The following is a 19,994-nucleotide window of genomic DNA, read 5'->3' as shown; positions in this document are numbered from 1 at the left end:
GTTACAGCGTCCCCGGTTTACGTTTTTTTCACGTTACGAAGTGGAATGCTAAGGTTTTTCGCTTATACGTCAGGTATACTCTGACCGCAATTGATATTACATTTTGTAGTGAGAAGGATGGTGAGGTTTTGAGAGCAGTCAATCGGTGACGCGCACGTTGTTTTGTCTCTGCGAAATCTGGCCTGCGACTGTCTGCAAGTTGTACTTTGTAAGAATGTTGATGTATGATAACATGGCCAAAATGAGTTTGTTTGTTGATCCAACAACTTGTGACTGTGGATAACACGCTAGCTAATATTAGTTTATTTTCATCGTGTTATATAGTGCTCCCCAGTATGCGTTTAGCTCATTCACATTTTTGTTTGTGCCAGGTATTTCGATTGAAATTAATAGCTTTTGTAATTCAGTTTTAAGACTGACTTCATGTAATTTGCGTACATTTTTGTATATTTTGTCCGCATGAAAAATCTCAAGCGTTGATTGGTCCGTGGTGATAAAACGGATGGAGACCACTGCTCTATCGGGATTAACGACCATTCATAAATATTCCATTTATGAGTCTTCAAAAGGTATGAACTTGCTGCTTCTTTGTGTTTCTTACTGCCTTCTCTTTCATCCTCAATAAATGAAACGAAGGCTCCCCTGGGTATTAAAATTACGCCTTTGAAGAATATTTCATATTCTCCATCAAAATGTGTTCACTATCTCCTTGTTTTATGAACTTACCTCCTTCACTTGTTTCTCCAGTCAGATAAAAACGTGCTGAAATCAAAATATTAAAAAAAAATCATCTGTATCTTCAGTAAGTAAAAAGCATACTCTATTGGGTTTAAATCTGGGCATTGATTAATACTCCATTTGATTGCGTACGTGAGGAAAATGCAAGTAAGTGAGTAGTGTACTTTCTGTGTATCCCATCTCTATGTCTCCAAAATGACTCACGCAAAAATATTGTTCTGGGGCCCATTTTGACTTAACGCGCTGTGACAAAAGATCACGGTGAAATGAGTATCTTCCATCTAAAGACACTCGGGGGGTCCACTTCAATTGGTCTTGTAATGAGCGGGGGCACCTGCTGCTCACTTGAATCTTAGTCAGTGTAATTCATTTCCGTGCTGTGGCAAAATTCTGACAATTTCCAGCCACCGTCGCGCTAATCCTAGCTGAGAAAAGCAACCAAGGCGCATTGAGGTTGATTAGCTATTAGCCTCAGGTGTTATTGATATTTTTCACATCATTTACACTATCGTGTCTTTGATGTTACAGCTTATGTTAATTGATTATTTCCAATTGTCTCTTATGTTGACAGGATTTTTTACTTATAGCTGACAATGAATTTTTTTGTATGAACATCATAATCCAAAAAATACAAAAAGTAATAATTGTGAATAAATATTTTTCCACGAGCAAATATTCACCTTAAAGTGTCCTCTTTTGCGATTATAGTAGAGATATGTTCTCAAAAATAAATCATTAATATGACAGGTAACGAGGGGTGGCACGTGACAAGTTGAGTTTTTACAATAATGAAATTGAACAACCTACTAATCGTAAAATTAGTTTATGAACGTCTATTTTCCTGAAACATTACATCCATTCAATAATTATTTCTAAGATTTTTGCATGTATATTTGTTTGTTTGTTTTATTTAAACCCTCGAGACCCCCCTGGAGCACCCCGGGATACCCATTTAAAAACCACTGCTCTAGGAAATATCAAAAACAGTTTCAAATCTGTGAAACCAAGTATCAAAGACACGTCAAAAACTTTTTTTTTTTTTAAAAGAAAACCTATGCTTTGGTTTCACCGGGACTCAAAGTGTTTTTTATGATCAGAGAAAAGGTTTAGTTGACCATAAAAGCCCAAAGTCAGTCTTTTATGTGTCTTTGATGCGCCGTCTCCCCATTTATAGGCTATAGGTCAAGTTCATAGAAAGGCTGAGCTGACAACATGCTCCTTGTAGAGCATTCCTGCTGCGCTTCCCGCGTGTTCAGCGTTTACCCGCTAACGCCGCATACTAATTGATATGAGCATTGGGCGCGCGGCCCCCGAGGCGTCGGCCGGCCCGCTCTCCCCCAGGTGTCGGAAAAAAACGGAATGATCAGATAGCAGCCACGAACGTTTCATCCGTGCTCATTTTCGAGCGTTTCAATGAGAAACGTCGCCGCCAAGACATTTGTTTTCGAGCAAAATGAGTTTTGCGATTCACAAATCGGGGTTTCGTACCGGCGTCACCCGCTTTTTTTTATCCTCCCAGTTATTGGTTTTATGCGCCGGGTTCTTGGTCTTTCATCACTTGATGAATCCGCCAGCTGAGGTTCAAGAAAAAAAATCATGTAGTACATCAATCAGACGCCATCCAGAAATGGACGAATGATGAAACTTTGAAGGGAATCTGACGGTTTTATGAATACTTTAAAAGATGAAGACTTTAAAAACAGGCAGTTGTGCATGACGAATGGGGACGTTTGTCTGGGGAGTTGTGTCCTTCTGGTGACGTATCAGGGCTGAGGGCTGATCTATCTTACTTGAGGGATTAATAAGGTCTCAACTTGACCCGGATAGCCAACGGATCCTTTGACAGAACCAGGGTAGTTCAGACAACTGATAGAGGATGCTCCAAATCATCTTAAGTTAACAAAAGACTCCAAAAGTGTCTTTGATGTTGTCAGAAAGGTTTTAGGATTATTGTTTGTTTTTTTTTCGTTTTTTTTGAGGATGGTTCACTAGAACGTATTGGCTTGATTGAAGACTGAATTGTCTTTGATGTATACAAAAACAAAAGTATGTCCATTAAAGATCGTGTCTTTGATTTCGCAAAAAAAAGTGCTCAATACAGACTTTAAACTGCCCCGCCCAAAAAAAAAAGTGTCGTTGGTGTCTACAAAAACCCAAGTTAGGTCCAGTGAAGACTAAATTGTCTTTGATTTTTTTTTTCCTTTAACCCATCAAATCCTTTGACAGAGACAACTGATTGAACTTAAAGACGACGCCAAATTGTCTTTGATTAAATAAAAACCAATGTCAGTTTAATCAAAGGGTCTTTGATCTTTTCTGACATGTATTAGGGTCACTGATTACTTTCTCTCTCGCTGTTGTTCAGACTAACAGATCAGGTTCATTGAAAACTAAATTGTCTTTGATATATATACAGTAAATACGGCATATATACACATACACTGGGTTAAACTGAGATCATTGAAATCGATGGGTGTTTCTCATCCTTTTTAGCAATAAGTTTCTTCGTGTTCCAATTCATTCCCTCTCAATTTGAAAAGAAAAAAATACACTGTTTCTGTCATGACGTTAAAATACATTTAATTATATTTGCCGAGGGACCCAGTTAAAATGTCGCATAGCTCTTTAGGTGCCTCCGAAAATCGATGAGGCCTAGGTGGAAAGCGAGCTCACAAGAGCTCATTTCATCTTGCACGTCCCGTATTGAATCTTCTTTTGACGAGAAGATGGGAAAAAAATTCAATTAGGGAAGAAATACACAAAGACGCCTTGTAGATAAGAGCAATAACATATGGTATGTAATTAACACCCAGCAACATCGTATTCTTTCGATGAAAAAAAAAAAAACGTTATTGTGTGCTTTGATGTTATTGCCGAGCTGAAGCTTTTTTTTTTATCCCACCTGCAGTCAACGCAATCACCAGCAAGCCATTGTGTTTTTGCCGTCGTCTATCAATATGGAAATGAAATCGGGCGCCGCGGCCGACCAAGTCATTCAATACATGAAAAGTTCTTTTTAATGCTTCTTAGTGCTCTTCGCATCAGAAAGCTTTTCCAAATGTACCTGAATCGTTTGCCTGCATCTTAGCGCTTGTACAATGAACAATGCAAATCTTTTTACAAGGTGCTCTTCCGATCTGTTGTTTTTCAACAAACACGAGCAATGTATTCATCTTTACTCAAGTAAACACATTTGATCTTTGCATTAAAGGAAATGAACAAGACATTTAGGGAGCTGAAATTTCACCCAAATGGTGAGAACAATTTTAACTCTTTCAGTGCCATGGATGAGAATTTTTGTCAGGTAAAATACCAAAGGTAGGTTCCTAAAATAACTATTTTAAGTACTAAAGTAATCAATTACTAAATTAAAACCCTAAAGTAATTGATTACTTAAGTATCTGACTACCAAAATAGGTACGTATAGTAATTACTTTAAGTAATTAAGGACCAAAGTGATTGATACATTTCAATCATATTCTAAAGTAATTGAGTGCGTAATCACAGGGAGGAAAAAGGAAAAAAAAATGTTGGTATATGTGATTGAATATCTGGATGTTTAAAAAAAAAACATAAAAATATGTCTTTGGGATTGAAGGAGTACCTTACCTGTCCAAAAGATGAACTCATTCAGTTGTTATGAAACTCACGATACACACAAACGGGCTTTGTAAGCTTACATTCCCGTTTCTGTACAACTGGAAAAAAATTCCATGACTCAATGTATGCTTTGATCAACCATAACGGTAACAACTGAATTAGTATGCACGCAAACGTTGTCACGCTTAGCGTATAATATTCAATTTACATCGCAACAGTGATAACTAAGGAGATACAATCCTCACGACTCCAGGGAAGAAATTGGAGAGAGGAACATTGTCATGCGAATGGATGCATAATTTTAACAGGCATTTACAATATCTTTAAATGCAATCATTATGCACGCCTTGCATCATGGCACAATGCATAAAATGTGTGCGGGTTATCTATAGTAGCAAGGTGAATCCCAAGCCCAGTATTTTGTTTTACACACACACACACAAAATGTGCTCCTTGTTTAGTTGGGTTTCTTCTTATATGGCACGCTTTTGTTTATTTCTTTTAGATTTATTTCTAAATCATTCAATGCCACGTTTTTTAAGAGTCTGGACATTCAATCTTAGATACTTAAGTATCGATTTAATACTTAAGTGTCTGGAGATTAATGTCCTTAATTATCGATGTAATACGTATTCGTATTCGGGATGTAATGTTAAAAAAAAAGGGAAAATACGTCCCTGGCATTGAATGAGTTAAGGGAAATGTAATGCTTGAAATTTAAGGCCCTCTACACAAGCCTGACGACGGCGTCAGGTTGGTAGTGCGAAACATCGTCGGGAAGTCGGAGTTTGTCTCGAAAAGCTTTTCGGGCCGGGTCAGCATATTGAAACCGATTGGGGCGTCGTAACAATCTTTACTCCGAATCGCTGTTTAGCTAGCGAATTAGCGCGTGACACAGGAACCGGAAGTGACCAAAATGAAAAAGTAAGATGGCGAAAGTAGAAATCTTTATAATGCGTACGTTCATCGAGAATAGCATAATTTCTCTTGTTGGCTACTCCAACAGAAGACCACAAGGAGATCCATCGTAAGTGAAAATATGTTTATTTGCGTATAATTAAAACTAAGGACATGACGTCAGGCATCCCTCTTAATGCTCACCACGCGGTAGGAACGGTGACTATCGCCGCTTATGGCACGGAGGAGTACTACATCGAACGCAGGCGTGGAAGGGACTTAGCAGTTGGCGCCGCTGTAGTGTGTTTACCGTGATTTTTCTAAGTCGATGTAATAGGCCACGACGAACACAAACAAACCGTGAAAGTCTCACAAAGAAAACCAACTGGGAAAAGTCGAATTGACCTGCATATCCGCTTATACAACACAAAAATAGCTTTGTATTCTGCAGAAGAGACAGATTTCACATCGTGTCTCTCAGTATGGGATTCAATTCAGATGAAATAGTGGACTATAAAGAACCTACTAGGAACTGCCTTGGTCGCCATGGCAATAACACAAATCAAATTGAAATGCCCCACTCTGGTCTATGAGTAATTGTTAGCAGATAGGGAACGAAAGGTGGACATCTGACGACTGTCAAAGACGTGACAGGTGACACCATCAACAAAAAGGTCAAGCAGGAGAAGAGACAGGATAAGTATCTGTCACCGCCCGGAATATCGACAGTAATTGATTTTTACTGACTCTCAGTATGACTCACAGTTGTGCTGCAGAAGACTTATATACGGTCAATAAAAAAAAAAAGTCGCATACAGTAAAAATGTAATGCACATATACTAAGACAATCTTGTAGTGGTCTTTGAAAACATCAGACCATTAAACCCTTATGCGCTATTGCATCCAATCTTTTGATTTTCATATCGAAGACATTTCGCATCAAAGAGAAAGCATTGAATGAAGACACCAGGGAGCTGAAATTTCACCCAAATGGTGACAACATTTGAAAGTTCGATATGGCACAACCATTTATCACATTACAAGAAGTGTGCCATCTCTCGGCTAAAATATTGAGCCTACGAAATACATTCGTTTACATCAAACGAAGTTTTTGGTAAACATCAAATATAATTTACTCTCAAAGACCCTATGTTTATTTGTAAATATCAAAGAAAAAAATCTTGGAAGACCCGAACATCGACATTTATTCACATAAAATTCTAGTTGGACAAAAAAATTTGTAACCACACCATTGTGGTTTTGAATACAATAAAAACTCTAATGTATATGTAGTTTTAAACATCAAAGACAATTTCAAGTCTTTAAAGATGGACGTTGATCTTGTGTTTCCTCAGGAGATAACAATGGCTGGCCGCACCTCTTTGACAAGTACTTCGGAATGCCGAGCCACAGCGGAAGAACAAAATCCAACGTGTGCCGTGGGTTTCTTTACCTGTTACCGTTTTCAATATCACCATCTTGTTGAAATGCAAATCTAACATTTCCCTGGGATTGATCTGGGCCCAGTGCTTGGCCTCATTCCCGACCTGTGCCAGTGTCGGGACCTGGAGCTGGACTGCGACGGGGCGGAGCTTGGGGACGTTCCGGTGGTTGCTGTCAACGTCACCAAGATGTGAGTATGGAGCGAACGTTGTTAATTGCTTCGAAGGCAATTACAAGGAAAGAGAACAAGTAATTGCATAAACGCGGTTATGTATATATATATTAGATGCTAATGGTTCCAATCATTAGAAGGGGTGCACATAACTTTTTTTTTCGTACCAGGACTTCGACCCTTTGACCCTTTCTCGTTAAAAAGTCTTCCTCAATGTCATTTTCAGTGTCGCTCCCACATTGAGCGCACTGTTTGTGTGCACACAGCGACAACGCGTTAAGAAAATTTATTTTCAAAATTACATTGAATGTTTCCACTTGGCTCCCTTAAAAGGATAAATAAAGCAAGTTTGTTTGACTAGCATGAGCATAAATGTGTTTTTGATTGATTTGACTTTTTGAAGTCACATTTTGATAGCCATGTTGTAGGATCTAAAAGTGCATCATGGCTTGACTTTAAGTTTTGTGCCATCCTCTCCCAGAAGTGGCAACATCATCAAATTTCAGCGTATTTATCGGTTTATACGCAAACGTGTCATAACTTCAGCGTGATGCTTAGACCGAAGGGCTTAAGACAAAAATCCCTCCTCATCCTCCATGCATGCTAAGAAGGGGAAAAAACTGTTATTTCCATCTATCATAAATTTCATACTATAAGCTGCTACTTTTTTCTCATGCTTTGAACCCTGCGGCTTATAGTCCAATAGCTGCATTAAAAAAAAAACATAAAAATAATAGCCAAAAGAGGGCAATGTCCCTGTAAAATAATGGAGACACTATTAAACGCTATCACAATTTTTCATTTTGAGTTTGAACTGCTATTTTAATCACCACTAGGGGGCACTCTGCACTAGTCAACACAAACTGGAATGTTACTGTTGTGTTGGTGTCTTTGAATTGGTTCTATTTCAGCATATGTATTATCACTATATGTATATTATTCAGGATTAGCGCTTATTGAAACCTTGACTTTTTAACATCACAGTAAACCATCAAAACAGTTATCAGCCCATGCCTACTTCAACAAAACACACTTGTTATTTGCGAAAAAAGATGTCACTCAGGTATTACTATCTTTTGAGCCCTCAAATATTCTGCTTCGCTTTTGATAAAAATCCAATTCAAACTCACAATATCTGTCTTCATGGGATTTGTGAGGATTTGCGGTATTTGCTATATATGACTGTCGCATGTGTATGTACAGTGATGCGTGCCCGTCTCGCACTATCAGGTCTTTGCAGAGGAATCGTCTGCAGAGGCTTAAAGCAAACACCTTCTTCATGTACCAGAGCCTTCAGAAACTGTGAGTTTCCCGTTTCAATTCCAAATCCTTTGGATAGATTGTTTCCAGAATTCCACAGCCATTGTGGACAGCAACATGGTCGCAAGAACGTCTGTGGTCAATTACCGTAATTCCCCAAATATGGGATGCACCCGTGTGTAGGGAACACCCTTTGTATAAGACTCACCAACAGTTTGGCAACAATGTAAAAACTATCGCATAACAGAATCAATCCCATCTTCCTAAATTCTTCCGGTTCATACCCGTAAATTATATATTTGTTGCGGGTTAAGTGTGTTTCAGATTTCCCACTTTGGCAGCGGTCAGTGAATGCAGCGCCAGCGTAACGTTGAATGCGGTTGTGCAGCTCGATTACATTTTGCCATAAACTGCCCAAGTTGCGCGTCATCCGTGTTCCATTAAGTTTATGATTGTGTGTATATGTATGTAAACTAGGATGGACTCGGACGGTGGTTCGGTCTGCTCGCTTCTTTTATAGAAAATAATGCCGTAACAACCTTAGCTAACACGAGCTGCTGTTAGCTACAACAAGCACTGGTTGCAAACAGAAAAAAAGTGTCATATTATTTTATTGGTCGATGATGCTTGATTTCCTCCGATATGTGACTATTGGCATAGCATTTTTGGCTCATCAGACCACAGAATTTTCTCTTTCATCATCTCCCTTTTGAAAAACTAGGTGGGCTACCATCTACCTTTTCGTGTTTTTTTTTTCACATTGCCAATATGGGAAGATGCGTGGAGGGTGGAAAAAATGTTGGTTTTAGAATGAGGCAACAACGACAACAAAATGTGGGAAAAAAAGTGAACAAATATGAAATGCGAGCGGGCTTTTGAACTATTATCATTTACTGTAATTTTCTCCTCTGTGTGCGTGTGTTTGTGTAGATACCTGCAACACAACGGGATCGAAGAAGTGAGTTCGGCTGCTTTCCGAGGACTGTACAATCTCACCAGGCTGTAAGTCTCTAAACCTCACATAAAGACACAATTTCAAGGAACCCAAAAGTTGAGATTAAAACAGCGCCGAATGCCGCTTTCACTGATGGAGACGAAATTGGGTAAATGTCAGTCATAAGGAAACGCTCCAAAAAGTCTCGAGTACCCATTTCGGAAATTAAACTGCAAGTTGGCACTTCGATTTGAAGCACCCTTTTGCGGTGAATTCATACTTAAGTCCCACTCGAGAAAACAAAGATTGAGACAATATGTCTATCAAAAGAAGACGCATAAAAGAACATTGATTTTTGATAATTAGCACAAAGCATTCTTGGATTAAAAAAAAAAAAAGAGACTGTGCTGTGCCATCCATGTCTGATTCATCAAACGTCTGAACTACTTTTGTAAGTGGCGATGTTTTATTCAGTAGCTCCAGGAGAGAGGTTTCCTTTTCTATTTCGCCGTCAGAAAATAGTGTCACAAAAGACAAGGTGCATCCGTATAAAACTGCACAAAATAAAGGAATACAACATTTTGCAAAAGAGTCGCTATAAAAAAAAGTTGCTTCATGTTCCAACTACTTTGCTCTTAATTTGAAAAGCAAAACGTAATGTTCCTGTTGTGGCATTACAAACCATTTAATCAGATGCCAGCGGAAAGGCCAGGATGTCCTCTAATGAGGACACTTGGACTTAGAAGGGTGGATTAAATGAGTCAAAAGATATGGACTAAAAATCTAATGTCCTCTACAGTGGACACAAATAAATCAGCTGGGTCTCATGAGGATATCCCTCAATCTTTACTATTTTTTGCATGCACGTGTGCCATGGTAGGAATGACAGCCTCAACAAAAATGAATACATAAATAATAATTATTGTCCCTGCTAAGCAAGAAAAAAAAACCTCCTGACAAATTAATTATCATTACGTAGTGTGCCACACACTGCTTTCAAGATACAAAAAAAAAAAAAAAAAAAAATGATGCTTGTAATTGTGTTTCCCCCCATTCTTTTAAAAGATTACATGCAGGGCTTTGCTCTCATTTAAAAAATGATGGCCAACAAAAGCAAAACAATAGATGTTTATGCTTGTATGCAAACTTCTTTTCAACACTGTATTACTGGCATTTTCAATCCATAAGGTTCTGAGATTTTTTTTTAACGTTTGTGCAGTATTTTGACCTTTTTTTTTCGTTCACACAGTATTTTAGCCAAGGGATGGTGCACTGCTGCTAGTGTGATAACTGTATTTTTGGGCTATAAACTGCAACTTTTTTCTCATGATTTGAACCCTGTAGCTTATAGTCCAGTGCGGCTTTTTTTTGTTTTTTGTTTTTTTGCAAGCTAACAGGGGTCAATTCACAGCTAAAGCAAATGCATCTGTTCAAGGTGGCGGTTTCCGGATGTGAACCAATGACTTTGGAGGATTCTGTTGGAGTTTTGTCGAATGAATTCATCCATTCATTTTTTAAGTCTGTTGAAAATCGGATATTGCTGTAAACGGCAAAAAAAAAAAAAAAAGTTTGATGAAATATTTAAAAATGAAAAAAAGCACACTTCCATATACCGTTTTTCTGCATAAATATCTGATGTTTTGACCTGCAGCTTATAGTCCAGTGCGTCTTATTCGTAACATTTTTTTTTTTAATAGTTCGAAAAATACAGTAAGTGGTTATGCCATGTTGAACTTTTTGACATGTTGTCACCATCTGGGTGAAATTTCAGCTGCCTGGTGTCTTCTTTCGATGTTTTCTCTTTCATGTTTCGGACATAATATTGCACATTATGCTTAGAATGTGACATAGGATTTCATGGTTCTTTTTTCCTTGTTTGATTCTATTTTTTTTGTAGATATCTGAACTTCAACAAGATTTCCGTGCTGATGCCTGGCGTATTCAAGGACCTGCACAAGCTTGAGTGGTTGTACGTCGATTAAATGTTGAATAGCACTCGTCGCCTTCCACTTAAGTTCAAAATTTCTTGACAATTTCAACAATACAATCAGACAGACAAATTGTGTGTTGTAGGATCTTGGAGAACAATAACATCCATCACATCTCGTCCAAGGCCTTCTCGGGGTTGAACTCGTTGGTCTTGCTGTGAGGTTTTTTTTCTTTTGTTTCGACCCTTGAGAGCGTTCCTTTCGATGACATGTTTGAATTGTCTTTTTGTGTGTCCTTATTTTGATTGACAGGGCTTTGTTGAACAACACTCTGACAAAGCTTGATGACATCTGTCGAGAGATGGCCAGGCTCAACTGGCTGTAAGTACAAGAAGTCATCACACAGCTCGCAAGTCGGGAAGAAAATTGACTTTTTTGTTAAGCCGCCTCACCGCCACAAAACACAATCAGCGGAATCCCCTAAGTTAAGAAAAAAGAAGAATCAAATCCGGTAAATGTAGGTTGGAGCCATGCAACCAATATGACATCTTAAAACACATAATATTAAAATATGTAATAATATAAAAATGAAAATATTTTAAAACTACCACATTTTCCGCACCATAAGGCGCACCCAAAAGCCTTAATTTTTTGAAAAAGTTGATGGTGCGCCTTATAATCAGGTGCGCCTTATATATAGATCAATATTGCGATTGGGATTCGTAGATGGGGAATGAAGTGATGAAGTAAGCTTTAACTGTTACAACAAAGTTGGTCATATTGACATTGAATTATTATGCTATTGAGAGTTTAGAGTTATTATTTGAGTGTATTACAATATTGTGATTGAAAAAGTTTTAAAGTACGCCATTAATTGAGAGTGCGCCTTATAATCCGGTGCGCCTTATATATGGAAAAGGTTTTCAAATATGTCATTAATTGGGGGTGCGCCTTATAATCCGGTGCCCCTTACAGTGCGAAGAATACGGTAACCCTTGTGAATGTATACTCAGGATCAATGCCATCAGCCCCCCCAAAAAACCCTAATATATATATATATATATATATATATATATATATATATATATATATATATATATATGTATATATATATATATATATATATGTATATATATATATATATATATATATATATATGTATATATATATATATATATATATGTATATATATATATATGTATATATATATATGTATATATATATATATGTATATATGTATATATATGTATATATATATATGTATATATGTATATATGTATATATGTGTGTGTGTGTACACACACACACAGTATATAGTAACATCATTATATAGAGTATATTGTATCTAGTATTTCTTTCTTTTTTTTTTTTTTTTAGGGATTTGGAGGGGAATCTGATTGAGACCTTGGAGAATGTATCATTCTACTCGTGCAGCATGCTAACAGTCTTGTACGTAAATCTTCACTTTCACGGAAGATACCACCAGGAGTTTATGACATGTGCAAAAGTTTGTTTTCTCAACTGGAATGTTAGACTAGAGAATAGTATATGACGCAGAATCAGTACTGGAATATTAATAACTCTTGATATATTGTACATATTTACACAGCTTGTAATTGAATGCACATTTCTTTTTGTAAGCGCTTGTTATCTTGGGACTGTTTGAACCATATGATTTGTCTTTTTTTTTTTTATATATATATATTTTGATATGATAAATCACTTTTGATCTATTTTGTATGCATTTCTCTCAAGGGTCCTTCAGCGCAACAGGATCAGCTACATACATGAGCAAGCCTTCTCAGTCCTCCAAAAGCTTGGAGAGTTGTGAGGGTTTTATTTATAATAACCAGCCATTCAACTTGATTTTGCATATTATTTCTTAAAGTTGACCTGATTTTTTTTTTTGTGTGTGTGTGACACAGGGATCTTTCCAGCAACAGATTGATGAAGATCCCACCTAATCTCTTTGTCCTTCTAGGAGATTTGCTTCAACTGTGAGTTCTATTTATATTTATTATTTGTACACCCCCCCCCCCCCACACACACACACACACACACACACACACACACACTAAATGACCAAACTTTCAGGCCTCAGAGGGAAAAAAAAAAATCCCATGCCTGAAAACAAACAGGTGGTCCGCCATTTTGGTTTGAAGCAACCATTTTGGAGTTCTACTACGTTGGCTGTTTCCAGGAGTCCTTTGAAAGAAAATTCAGTCCCTGGAAATTGTTTAACATGGCGACAGGGAATTTGCTCAGCGGTAGATCCTCCAAAAAGTCTCAAGAAGCCATGTCTGAAAACACACAGGTGGGCCACCATGTTGATTCCAAGCTGATATTTTAGTTATATAATGCCAGCCATTTCCTGGGGTTTTTTCAAAGAAAATTCAGCCCCCGAGACCCATTTAACTCAGCAACATGACCCACAAAAAAATGTCTGTGTGTCAGCCATGTCCAGGGGTCTTTTCAAAGAAAATTAAGCCCTTGAGACCTGTTTAATGTAGCAAGTAGACCCACAAAAAAGTCTATTGGAAGCCATGCTTGAAAAGATACCTCAATAATATGTTTGGACATTTTCCTATTTTCAATTCACTCACAAAATGACTCACAAAGCAACCGCTTTACCACTCTGAACTAAATATCGAATATATATTTCAGAGAAACAACTTTTTGGCTTTTTTTAATTTTACAGAAACATTTCATACAATCCAATCAGAGAGCTGCGGGTGGACCACTTTGACAAATTGCAGAAGCTCAAGTCATTGTGAGTATGAGTGTGTTGCTTGGTGGAACTAGCACACACACACACACACACACACGCACACACAAAACAAATGACATACAAAAGTGTTTTTTATGTATTATTTGTAAAGTGGCACATGCAGTCTATCAGTAAAAAAAAAGGTAATTCTGGTTATTCAAGTCTTCTTGGTGGGTGGTGTGTCCCAATACTTTTGTCTGCATGTACTTTTCTAAAATCTAATAGAAATAGTTTGGAAAGATTATTCTTGTTTATCTCTATTTTTGTTTACCATGCGTTTTTCTGTTCTGCAAGGAGCATCGAGGGCATCGAAATTGCCAACATCCAACGACGGATGTTTGAGCCTCTTAAATACTTGACCCACATGTAAGTACAAAGTTGTCTTCACCTGCGCTATGGAAATTATAGAACTGAATTATTTGACTTTTGATTTATTGAACATATAAACCGAATGCAAAAGGAAATCAGAATAAAATCAAAAATAAACTTAAAAAAAAGCAATAATTGATATATTGGTGAAGTAGTACCCCTTGTTTTTGCTAAATTATTACATGATATTCAAATAGTAGGTAAATTATATATGGTATATGCTACAGTAGTAACTGGGGTTGCATTTTGCATCCACTAGATGGAGCCACGCTAAAGGGAATGACAGCAAAACAATCAGATAAGTCAGTCAAACCAAGTCAAATCAAGCGTTTAAAAAATATTATGATTCAGTTAAATTTAAACTGTAACAAAAAACTTTAAATATATGTTTTTTTTTGTTGAAAAACGGTTTCTGGGTTTATTTGATAAAACCATGCTTTGTTTTACAAAAACTTGTGATTTTTGTCAGGTTCAGGCAACCTAAAACATAAAAAAACAAGGAACAGGAAGGAAGACAAGGGCCTTTTACTTACGAGGAGAGCGGACAGGAAAATGCACATTCACAGAGCTCCTTTTGGTCTGATTTCACTTTCTGTCTGCCGCACATTGGCTTTTTATTGCTCTTGTTATTTTAGATTATTTTTAAATTCCTTATGCCGCTTATACTATAACAACCATCTCTTATTTAAAAAAAAAAACTTCTGAATGCTGTGGTAGAGTTGATTGTTATATGCTTTATACATCCATACAATTCTCACCTTTTTTTAGAATTGAGTATCAAAGGTGGACCTTGACTACGAGACTTTTTTCGCCCTTTGTGTAAAAAATTTACAGTGGTATTTAAATGAGAGTATGTCTCAGGAATGTAATTAATTTCAATGCCGGGAACTATTTCAGCCTTTGAAAATATGCATACTCTATCTTCTATTTCATCTATTAACTATTCAGTCATTTCTTTTTGGAGACGATCTCATTAGCCGTGCACGTGTTTCTTGTATATACTTAATGATCTTTGTGTTCCTGGATGGTGCTCCAGAGGTTGCTTTTGTGATGTATAAAATTACCCGCAGCTGAAAAACTAATTGAAACGTAATACAGCTTATCTCAAAATCTCATCTCAGGAAATGAATGCAATGCTGCAATCAAGTTGTCTTATCATTTTTAATGACCTTTGTCATGTTATTATGGTCGCTAAAATGCACGTGTGCTTTTTGGCAGCTACTTCAAAAAATTCCAGTACTGCGGCTACGCGCCTCACGTGCGCAGCTGCAAGCCCAACACGGACGGCATATCGTCCTTCGAGGACCTGCTGGCCAACATCGTGCTCAGGGTCTTCGTCTGGGTGGTCTCGGCCACCACCTGCTTCGGCAACATTTTCGTCATCTGCATGCGCTCCTACATTCGCTCGGAGAACAAGCTGCACGCCATGTGCATCATCTCCCTTTGCTGTGAGTACGCTTGTCGAAAAAAGTAGAATAAATACATATATATATATATATATATATATATATATATATATATATATATATATATATATATATATATATATATATTAGTGCTACCTTTTCTTATTAGTACTATTATTATTACTTAAAAAAAAAAAGTACTACTGTTCTCACCTGCTCAAGGGGCATCCCTATAAGACGCGGGCACTCCTACAAGACACGTAATTTGCTCCCGGTGCGACAATCGACCAATGAGGGCAGACGTTGTATCCCACGCCCGTTGAAATCCACTCCTCATTGGTGCACGTGTCTTGTAGTAGTGCCACTTGAGCTAATTAGTGATGATTTGATTATATATATGTATATTTTGTAGTGCTTACTATACTATTTTGTTCCTAATTTTTAATATGATATAAATTTTTCATGTTTTTATCTGTGCTATATATATATAGATATATATATATATATATATATCTATATATCTATATATATATATATATATATATATATATATATATATATATATATATATATATATATATAAATACAGTATATGTTATAATAAATAATATATAATATAAATATATATATAAAATATATATATATATATATAAATATAAATATATATATATATATAAATATATATATATATAAATATAAATATATAAATAAATAAATTATATATATATAAATAAATTTATATATATATAAATATATATATAAAATAAATAATATGATATAAATTTTTCATGTTTTTATCTGTGCTATATATATATATATATATATATATATATATATATATATATATATATATATATATATGTATATATATGTATATATATGTGTATGTGTGTGTGTGTGTAAATAATTATAATTTTGATATATCTAATTGAAATACATTCACAAACTAATATTCATTCTCAAATTCTGTGTTTTGCATTGTATGCGTGTCTGGAGTTGTTTTTATCTCTTGGTGTGTTTCCCATTGTGTATTTGAGTAATTTAGACAACATTACCACTGAATGTTTAGCATTTCGTGCTTTGTCTTGACTAACCTCGCAGCCTTGCTCACCTCCTCTGGCTTCTGCATATCCTTTTATGCCCTCCTTTTGTTTTAGCTTCTTGTTCTTTTTGAATATGTCGGAACCAAAAAAAAAAGACATTTGCTCTTTTGGATTATCCATTCGTTATCTTACCCTATTTCCTTGACATTTCCCGCCACATTCGACTCTATATGAGAGTTTGATGTGTGTCGATAGGGGAGAGTCATCATCTTATTTCTGGCTGATAACGGTGACACATTCTTCACAGGTCTTGCCGACCACGTGAAAAAGAACACACACCCGCACACGGCGTTCTTTAATCTTGGCGACTTACATCGATCCGATCCTTTGTCTTTTACCATTGACGCCTGTATTCACCCCCAAATCTTTCAGCGCTTTGCATAAAATGACTTTCCTTTGTGTGGCTACGTTGGTGACCCTTTGCACTTTTAATCCCGTTCTTGTATTAGTCGCGGACCCGGAGCGCCGTCTTTAAATGTCACACAGATTCCCTACAATTTTCCTTTCCATTCAATTTCCATCATATTTTTTTTCTATCAGAATTTCCATTAGGATTTTCCATCAGAAAATCCATTGGAATTTGTTCTCGTTCCGACCTTCCGGCGTCGATCGTCATACTCGCCGCGCATGTAATCACGAAAGGTCGAATGTTTCGCCGTTTAGCGCCGTTCGTGTGTCTTGTGTACTTGTTTCAAATTTAGTAACTATCAGCTAAAATCTCGTTCGCTTTTTAGAGAGCGAGAACGTGTCGGCTAAAATCTAAGATGGCCGCCTCTCTGCCTGTTTTCTGGCATCGGTTCTTGTTTTTTGTGAGGCTACTTTTAAAAATTCATATCCAACTTCTAAGTTAAACTGGTTTTGGCGGGCTGAATTTTCAAAACGAGTGAAACAATTTTGGATAATTCGGCTGATCAGACATGGCTTTATTATCGTACCAAGCGCATTTAAAGCAAAAAGTTAATTTGAGAACAAAAATCTACTGTTCCTATCATGCCAAAAACAAACAAATTGCTTATGCGTACTGCTAATTTTTTGCTAAAATAAACACCCCAAATTGCCTTCATGTACCCCCATTGAGAACCGCTGCGATAGCCAAAGGCAGTTGTGGGGAATAATATCAGGATGAAAACACAGTGGAACTTATGTACCCAAATAATTCGACTAATGCACAAAAACAAATCACATTATTGGAAAGAGGAAGTGGAAAGAAACAGTTTAGCATTATCCATATATCCATGGGTGGTATCTGTCGGTTAGTTCATAAATTATTCCCACATAATGAACCTGAGTTAGGTGTATATTATTCATTTATGGTTTGTGTGGGTTTGAAATAATGTGGCGTCTGAACACAGGGTAAACAAACTCATATTTTATGTAAAACCTTTAAGAAGGAACCTTTAAGAAAACTTTAGTTGGCTGTTAGCAGCCAGTTAGCATTACTCTTCATGTTAGCTGAGTTTGTTAGATTTTTTTTTCAAGAAAAGAAGCGAGCAGACCGAACCAACATTGGAGTCCGTCCTTGTTCACTCACAGGGCAAAGTATAGAGGTGTGTGCACCATTTAGATCAGTGGCTCTCAAATGGGGGTACGAGTACCCCTGGGGGTATTTGAAGGAACTCCTGTTTTTGTCAACAAATCTCTACTAGGATCCCAAAAGTGGACACATTAAGTTGAATATTTTTGTTTGAACAAATATTTAGTCACAGTTTTTCTTTTTGAGAACAGGTCTGACACTTTATGTTGGTTATTTTTCTGTGGACAAATATTTATTAATTATTAAGTTCATTATTTATTTTTGTGAAGAAATCTTTCCTGTTATCCCAAAAGAGGACAATTTAAGTTGAATATTTTTCTGTGGACAAATATTTATTTATAATTATTTCTTTTTGAGGTCTTAGACTTCGAATTGATTATTTTTGTGGACATATTTATTATTATTATTATTATTATTATTATTATTAATAATAATAATAATAATAATAATAATAATAATAATAACAATGAATACTTTTAATTTATCAATTAACAGATCTCGCTCTATGATACAAAAGGGGACACTTTATGTTTATTAATTTTTTGTGGGCCAGTACAAATAAAGTTTGAAAGTTTGTAAAGTTTAACTCATTCAATGCCAGGGTCATATTTTCACGTTTTTTTTTTTTTTAATGAGTCTGGACATTCAATCCCAGATACTTAAATTTCCATTTAATACTTAAGTGTCTGGAAATCAATGTCCTTCATGTCCTGAAAATACAGTACGTGTGTGTCCTATACATAGGTGAGTCTTGTATTTGGGGAATTATGGTACTCAACTTTCGAGCTGAAGTCGGCGTGTTCTATTGTCAGGTGCAGACGGGTTGATGGGCATCTACCTGTTCATGATCGGGGCGTACGACCTGAAGTTCCGCGGCGAGTACAACCGGCACGCCCAGGCCTGGATGGACAGCGGCCAGTGCCAGGTGATCGGCTCCCTGGCCATGCTGTCCACCGAGGTGTCCGTCCTGCTGCTCACCTACCTGACGCTGGAGAAGTACATCTGCATCGTCTACCCCTTCCGCTACCTGACGCCGGGGTGGCGGCGCACCGTCACCGTGCTCCTGGGCATCTGGGTCTTCGGATTCATGGTGGCCTTCCTGCCCCTGGTCTTCAAGGGGCTCTTCCGGAATTTCTACGGCACCAACGGCGTCTGCTTCCCGCTGCACTCGGAGCAGCCCGAGACGCTCTGGACCCACGTTTACTCCATCGTCATTTTCCTGGGTGAGTGAGCAGCTCCGGCTGAGCGAATTTACGACTTTGCGCCTCCTTCAACTCATGCAATGCCAAAGACGCATTTTTACGTTTTTTTTTTTTTTCCCCCTGTGTCCAGACATTCAATCTCATGTCCTCATTTATACTTTTTTTTTTTTTAATTCAAATGTTTGGCTAAAGGACGGTCTCAAAATGGCTGCTACTTAAAGCGCCAAGTAATCAGTTACTTTCGTACTGAAGTACCTTACTGCTAAAGTACTAAAACAATCCATTACTCTTGGACTTTGCGCCACATTCAACTCATATTTTTATGTTTGTTTGCCTAAAGGAGTCTCTAAAAATGGCCGGTACTTAATGCGCTAAGTAATCAATTACCTCAAGTGATTAAGAACAAACTAATCAATTACTTTAGTACTGAATAACTTACTTAAAGTACTAAAAGAATTCATCACTTTTAGACTTTGCGCCTCATTTAGCTGATTCAATGCCAAAAACATATTTTTACTCCCCCCCACCCTAAAGTACTATAGGAGTGCTAAAGTACTATAGGAATCCTTTACTTTTGGTGCTAGGGTAACATAAGTAAACAATTACTTTAATACCAAAAGAAATTAATTATTTTACTACCT

The 19,994-nt window shown here is 36.9% G+C and overlaps 1 protein-coding gene across 3 annotated transcripts in view; it reads left to right on the top strand.

The window, feature by feature from the left end:
• Positions 1 to 19,994, top strand: part of rxfp1 (relaxin family peptide receptor 1) — a 33,329-nt gene that overhangs the window by 10,230 nt on the left and 3,105 nt on the right. For 2 of the 3 annotated variants that reach the window (XM_088432124.1, XM_088432125.1), the window contains exons 3-16: positions 6,591 to 6,674; positions 6,763 to 6,868; positions 8,081 to 8,152; positions 9,041 to 9,112; positions 10,942 to 11,013; positions 11,118 to 11,189; positions 11,285 to 11,353; positions 12,350 to 12,421; positions 12,728 to 12,799; positions 12,898 to 12,969; positions 13,671 to 13,742; positions 14,034 to 14,105; positions 15,327 to 15,556; positions 18,964 to 19,374. In XM_088432124.1, coding sequence (XP_088288250.1) covers positions 6,591 to 6,674; positions 6,763 to 6,868; positions 8,081 to 8,152; positions 9,041 to 9,112; positions 10,942 to 11,013; positions 11,118 to 11,189; positions 11,285 to 11,353; positions 12,350 to 12,421; positions 12,728 to 12,799; positions 12,898 to 12,969; positions 13,671 to 13,742; positions 14,034 to 14,105; positions 15,327 to 15,556; positions 18,964 to 19,374 — 1,548 coding nt within the window. Of the gene's footprint in view, positions 1 to 474; positions 570 to 6,590; positions 6,675 to 6,762; positions 6,869 to 8,080; positions 8,153 to 9,040; positions 9,113 to 10,941; positions 11,014 to 11,117; positions 11,190 to 11,284; positions 11,354 to 12,349; positions 12,422 to 12,727; positions 12,800 to 12,897; positions 12,970 to 13,670; positions 13,743 to 14,033; positions 14,106 to 15,326; positions 15,557 to 18,963; positions 19,375 to 19,994 lie in introns of all 3 variants that reach the window. The other variant, XM_088432126.1, reaches the window with a different exon arrangement.

The sequence above is a fragment of the Hippichthys cyanospilos genome, chromosome 13 (assembly GCF_059441005.1).
Source record: "Hippichthys cyanospilos isolate Australia breed blue-spotted pipefish chromosome 13, RoL_Hcya_1.0, whole genome shotgun sequence".
Classification (NCBI taxonomy): domain Eukaryota; kingdom Metazoa; phylum Chordata; class Actinopteri; order Syngnathiformes; family Syngnathidae; genus Hippichthys; species Hippichthys cyanospilos.
Note: the sequence above shows the minus strand (reverse complement) of the source record. Positions and strands in the feature narration are given on the sequence as shown.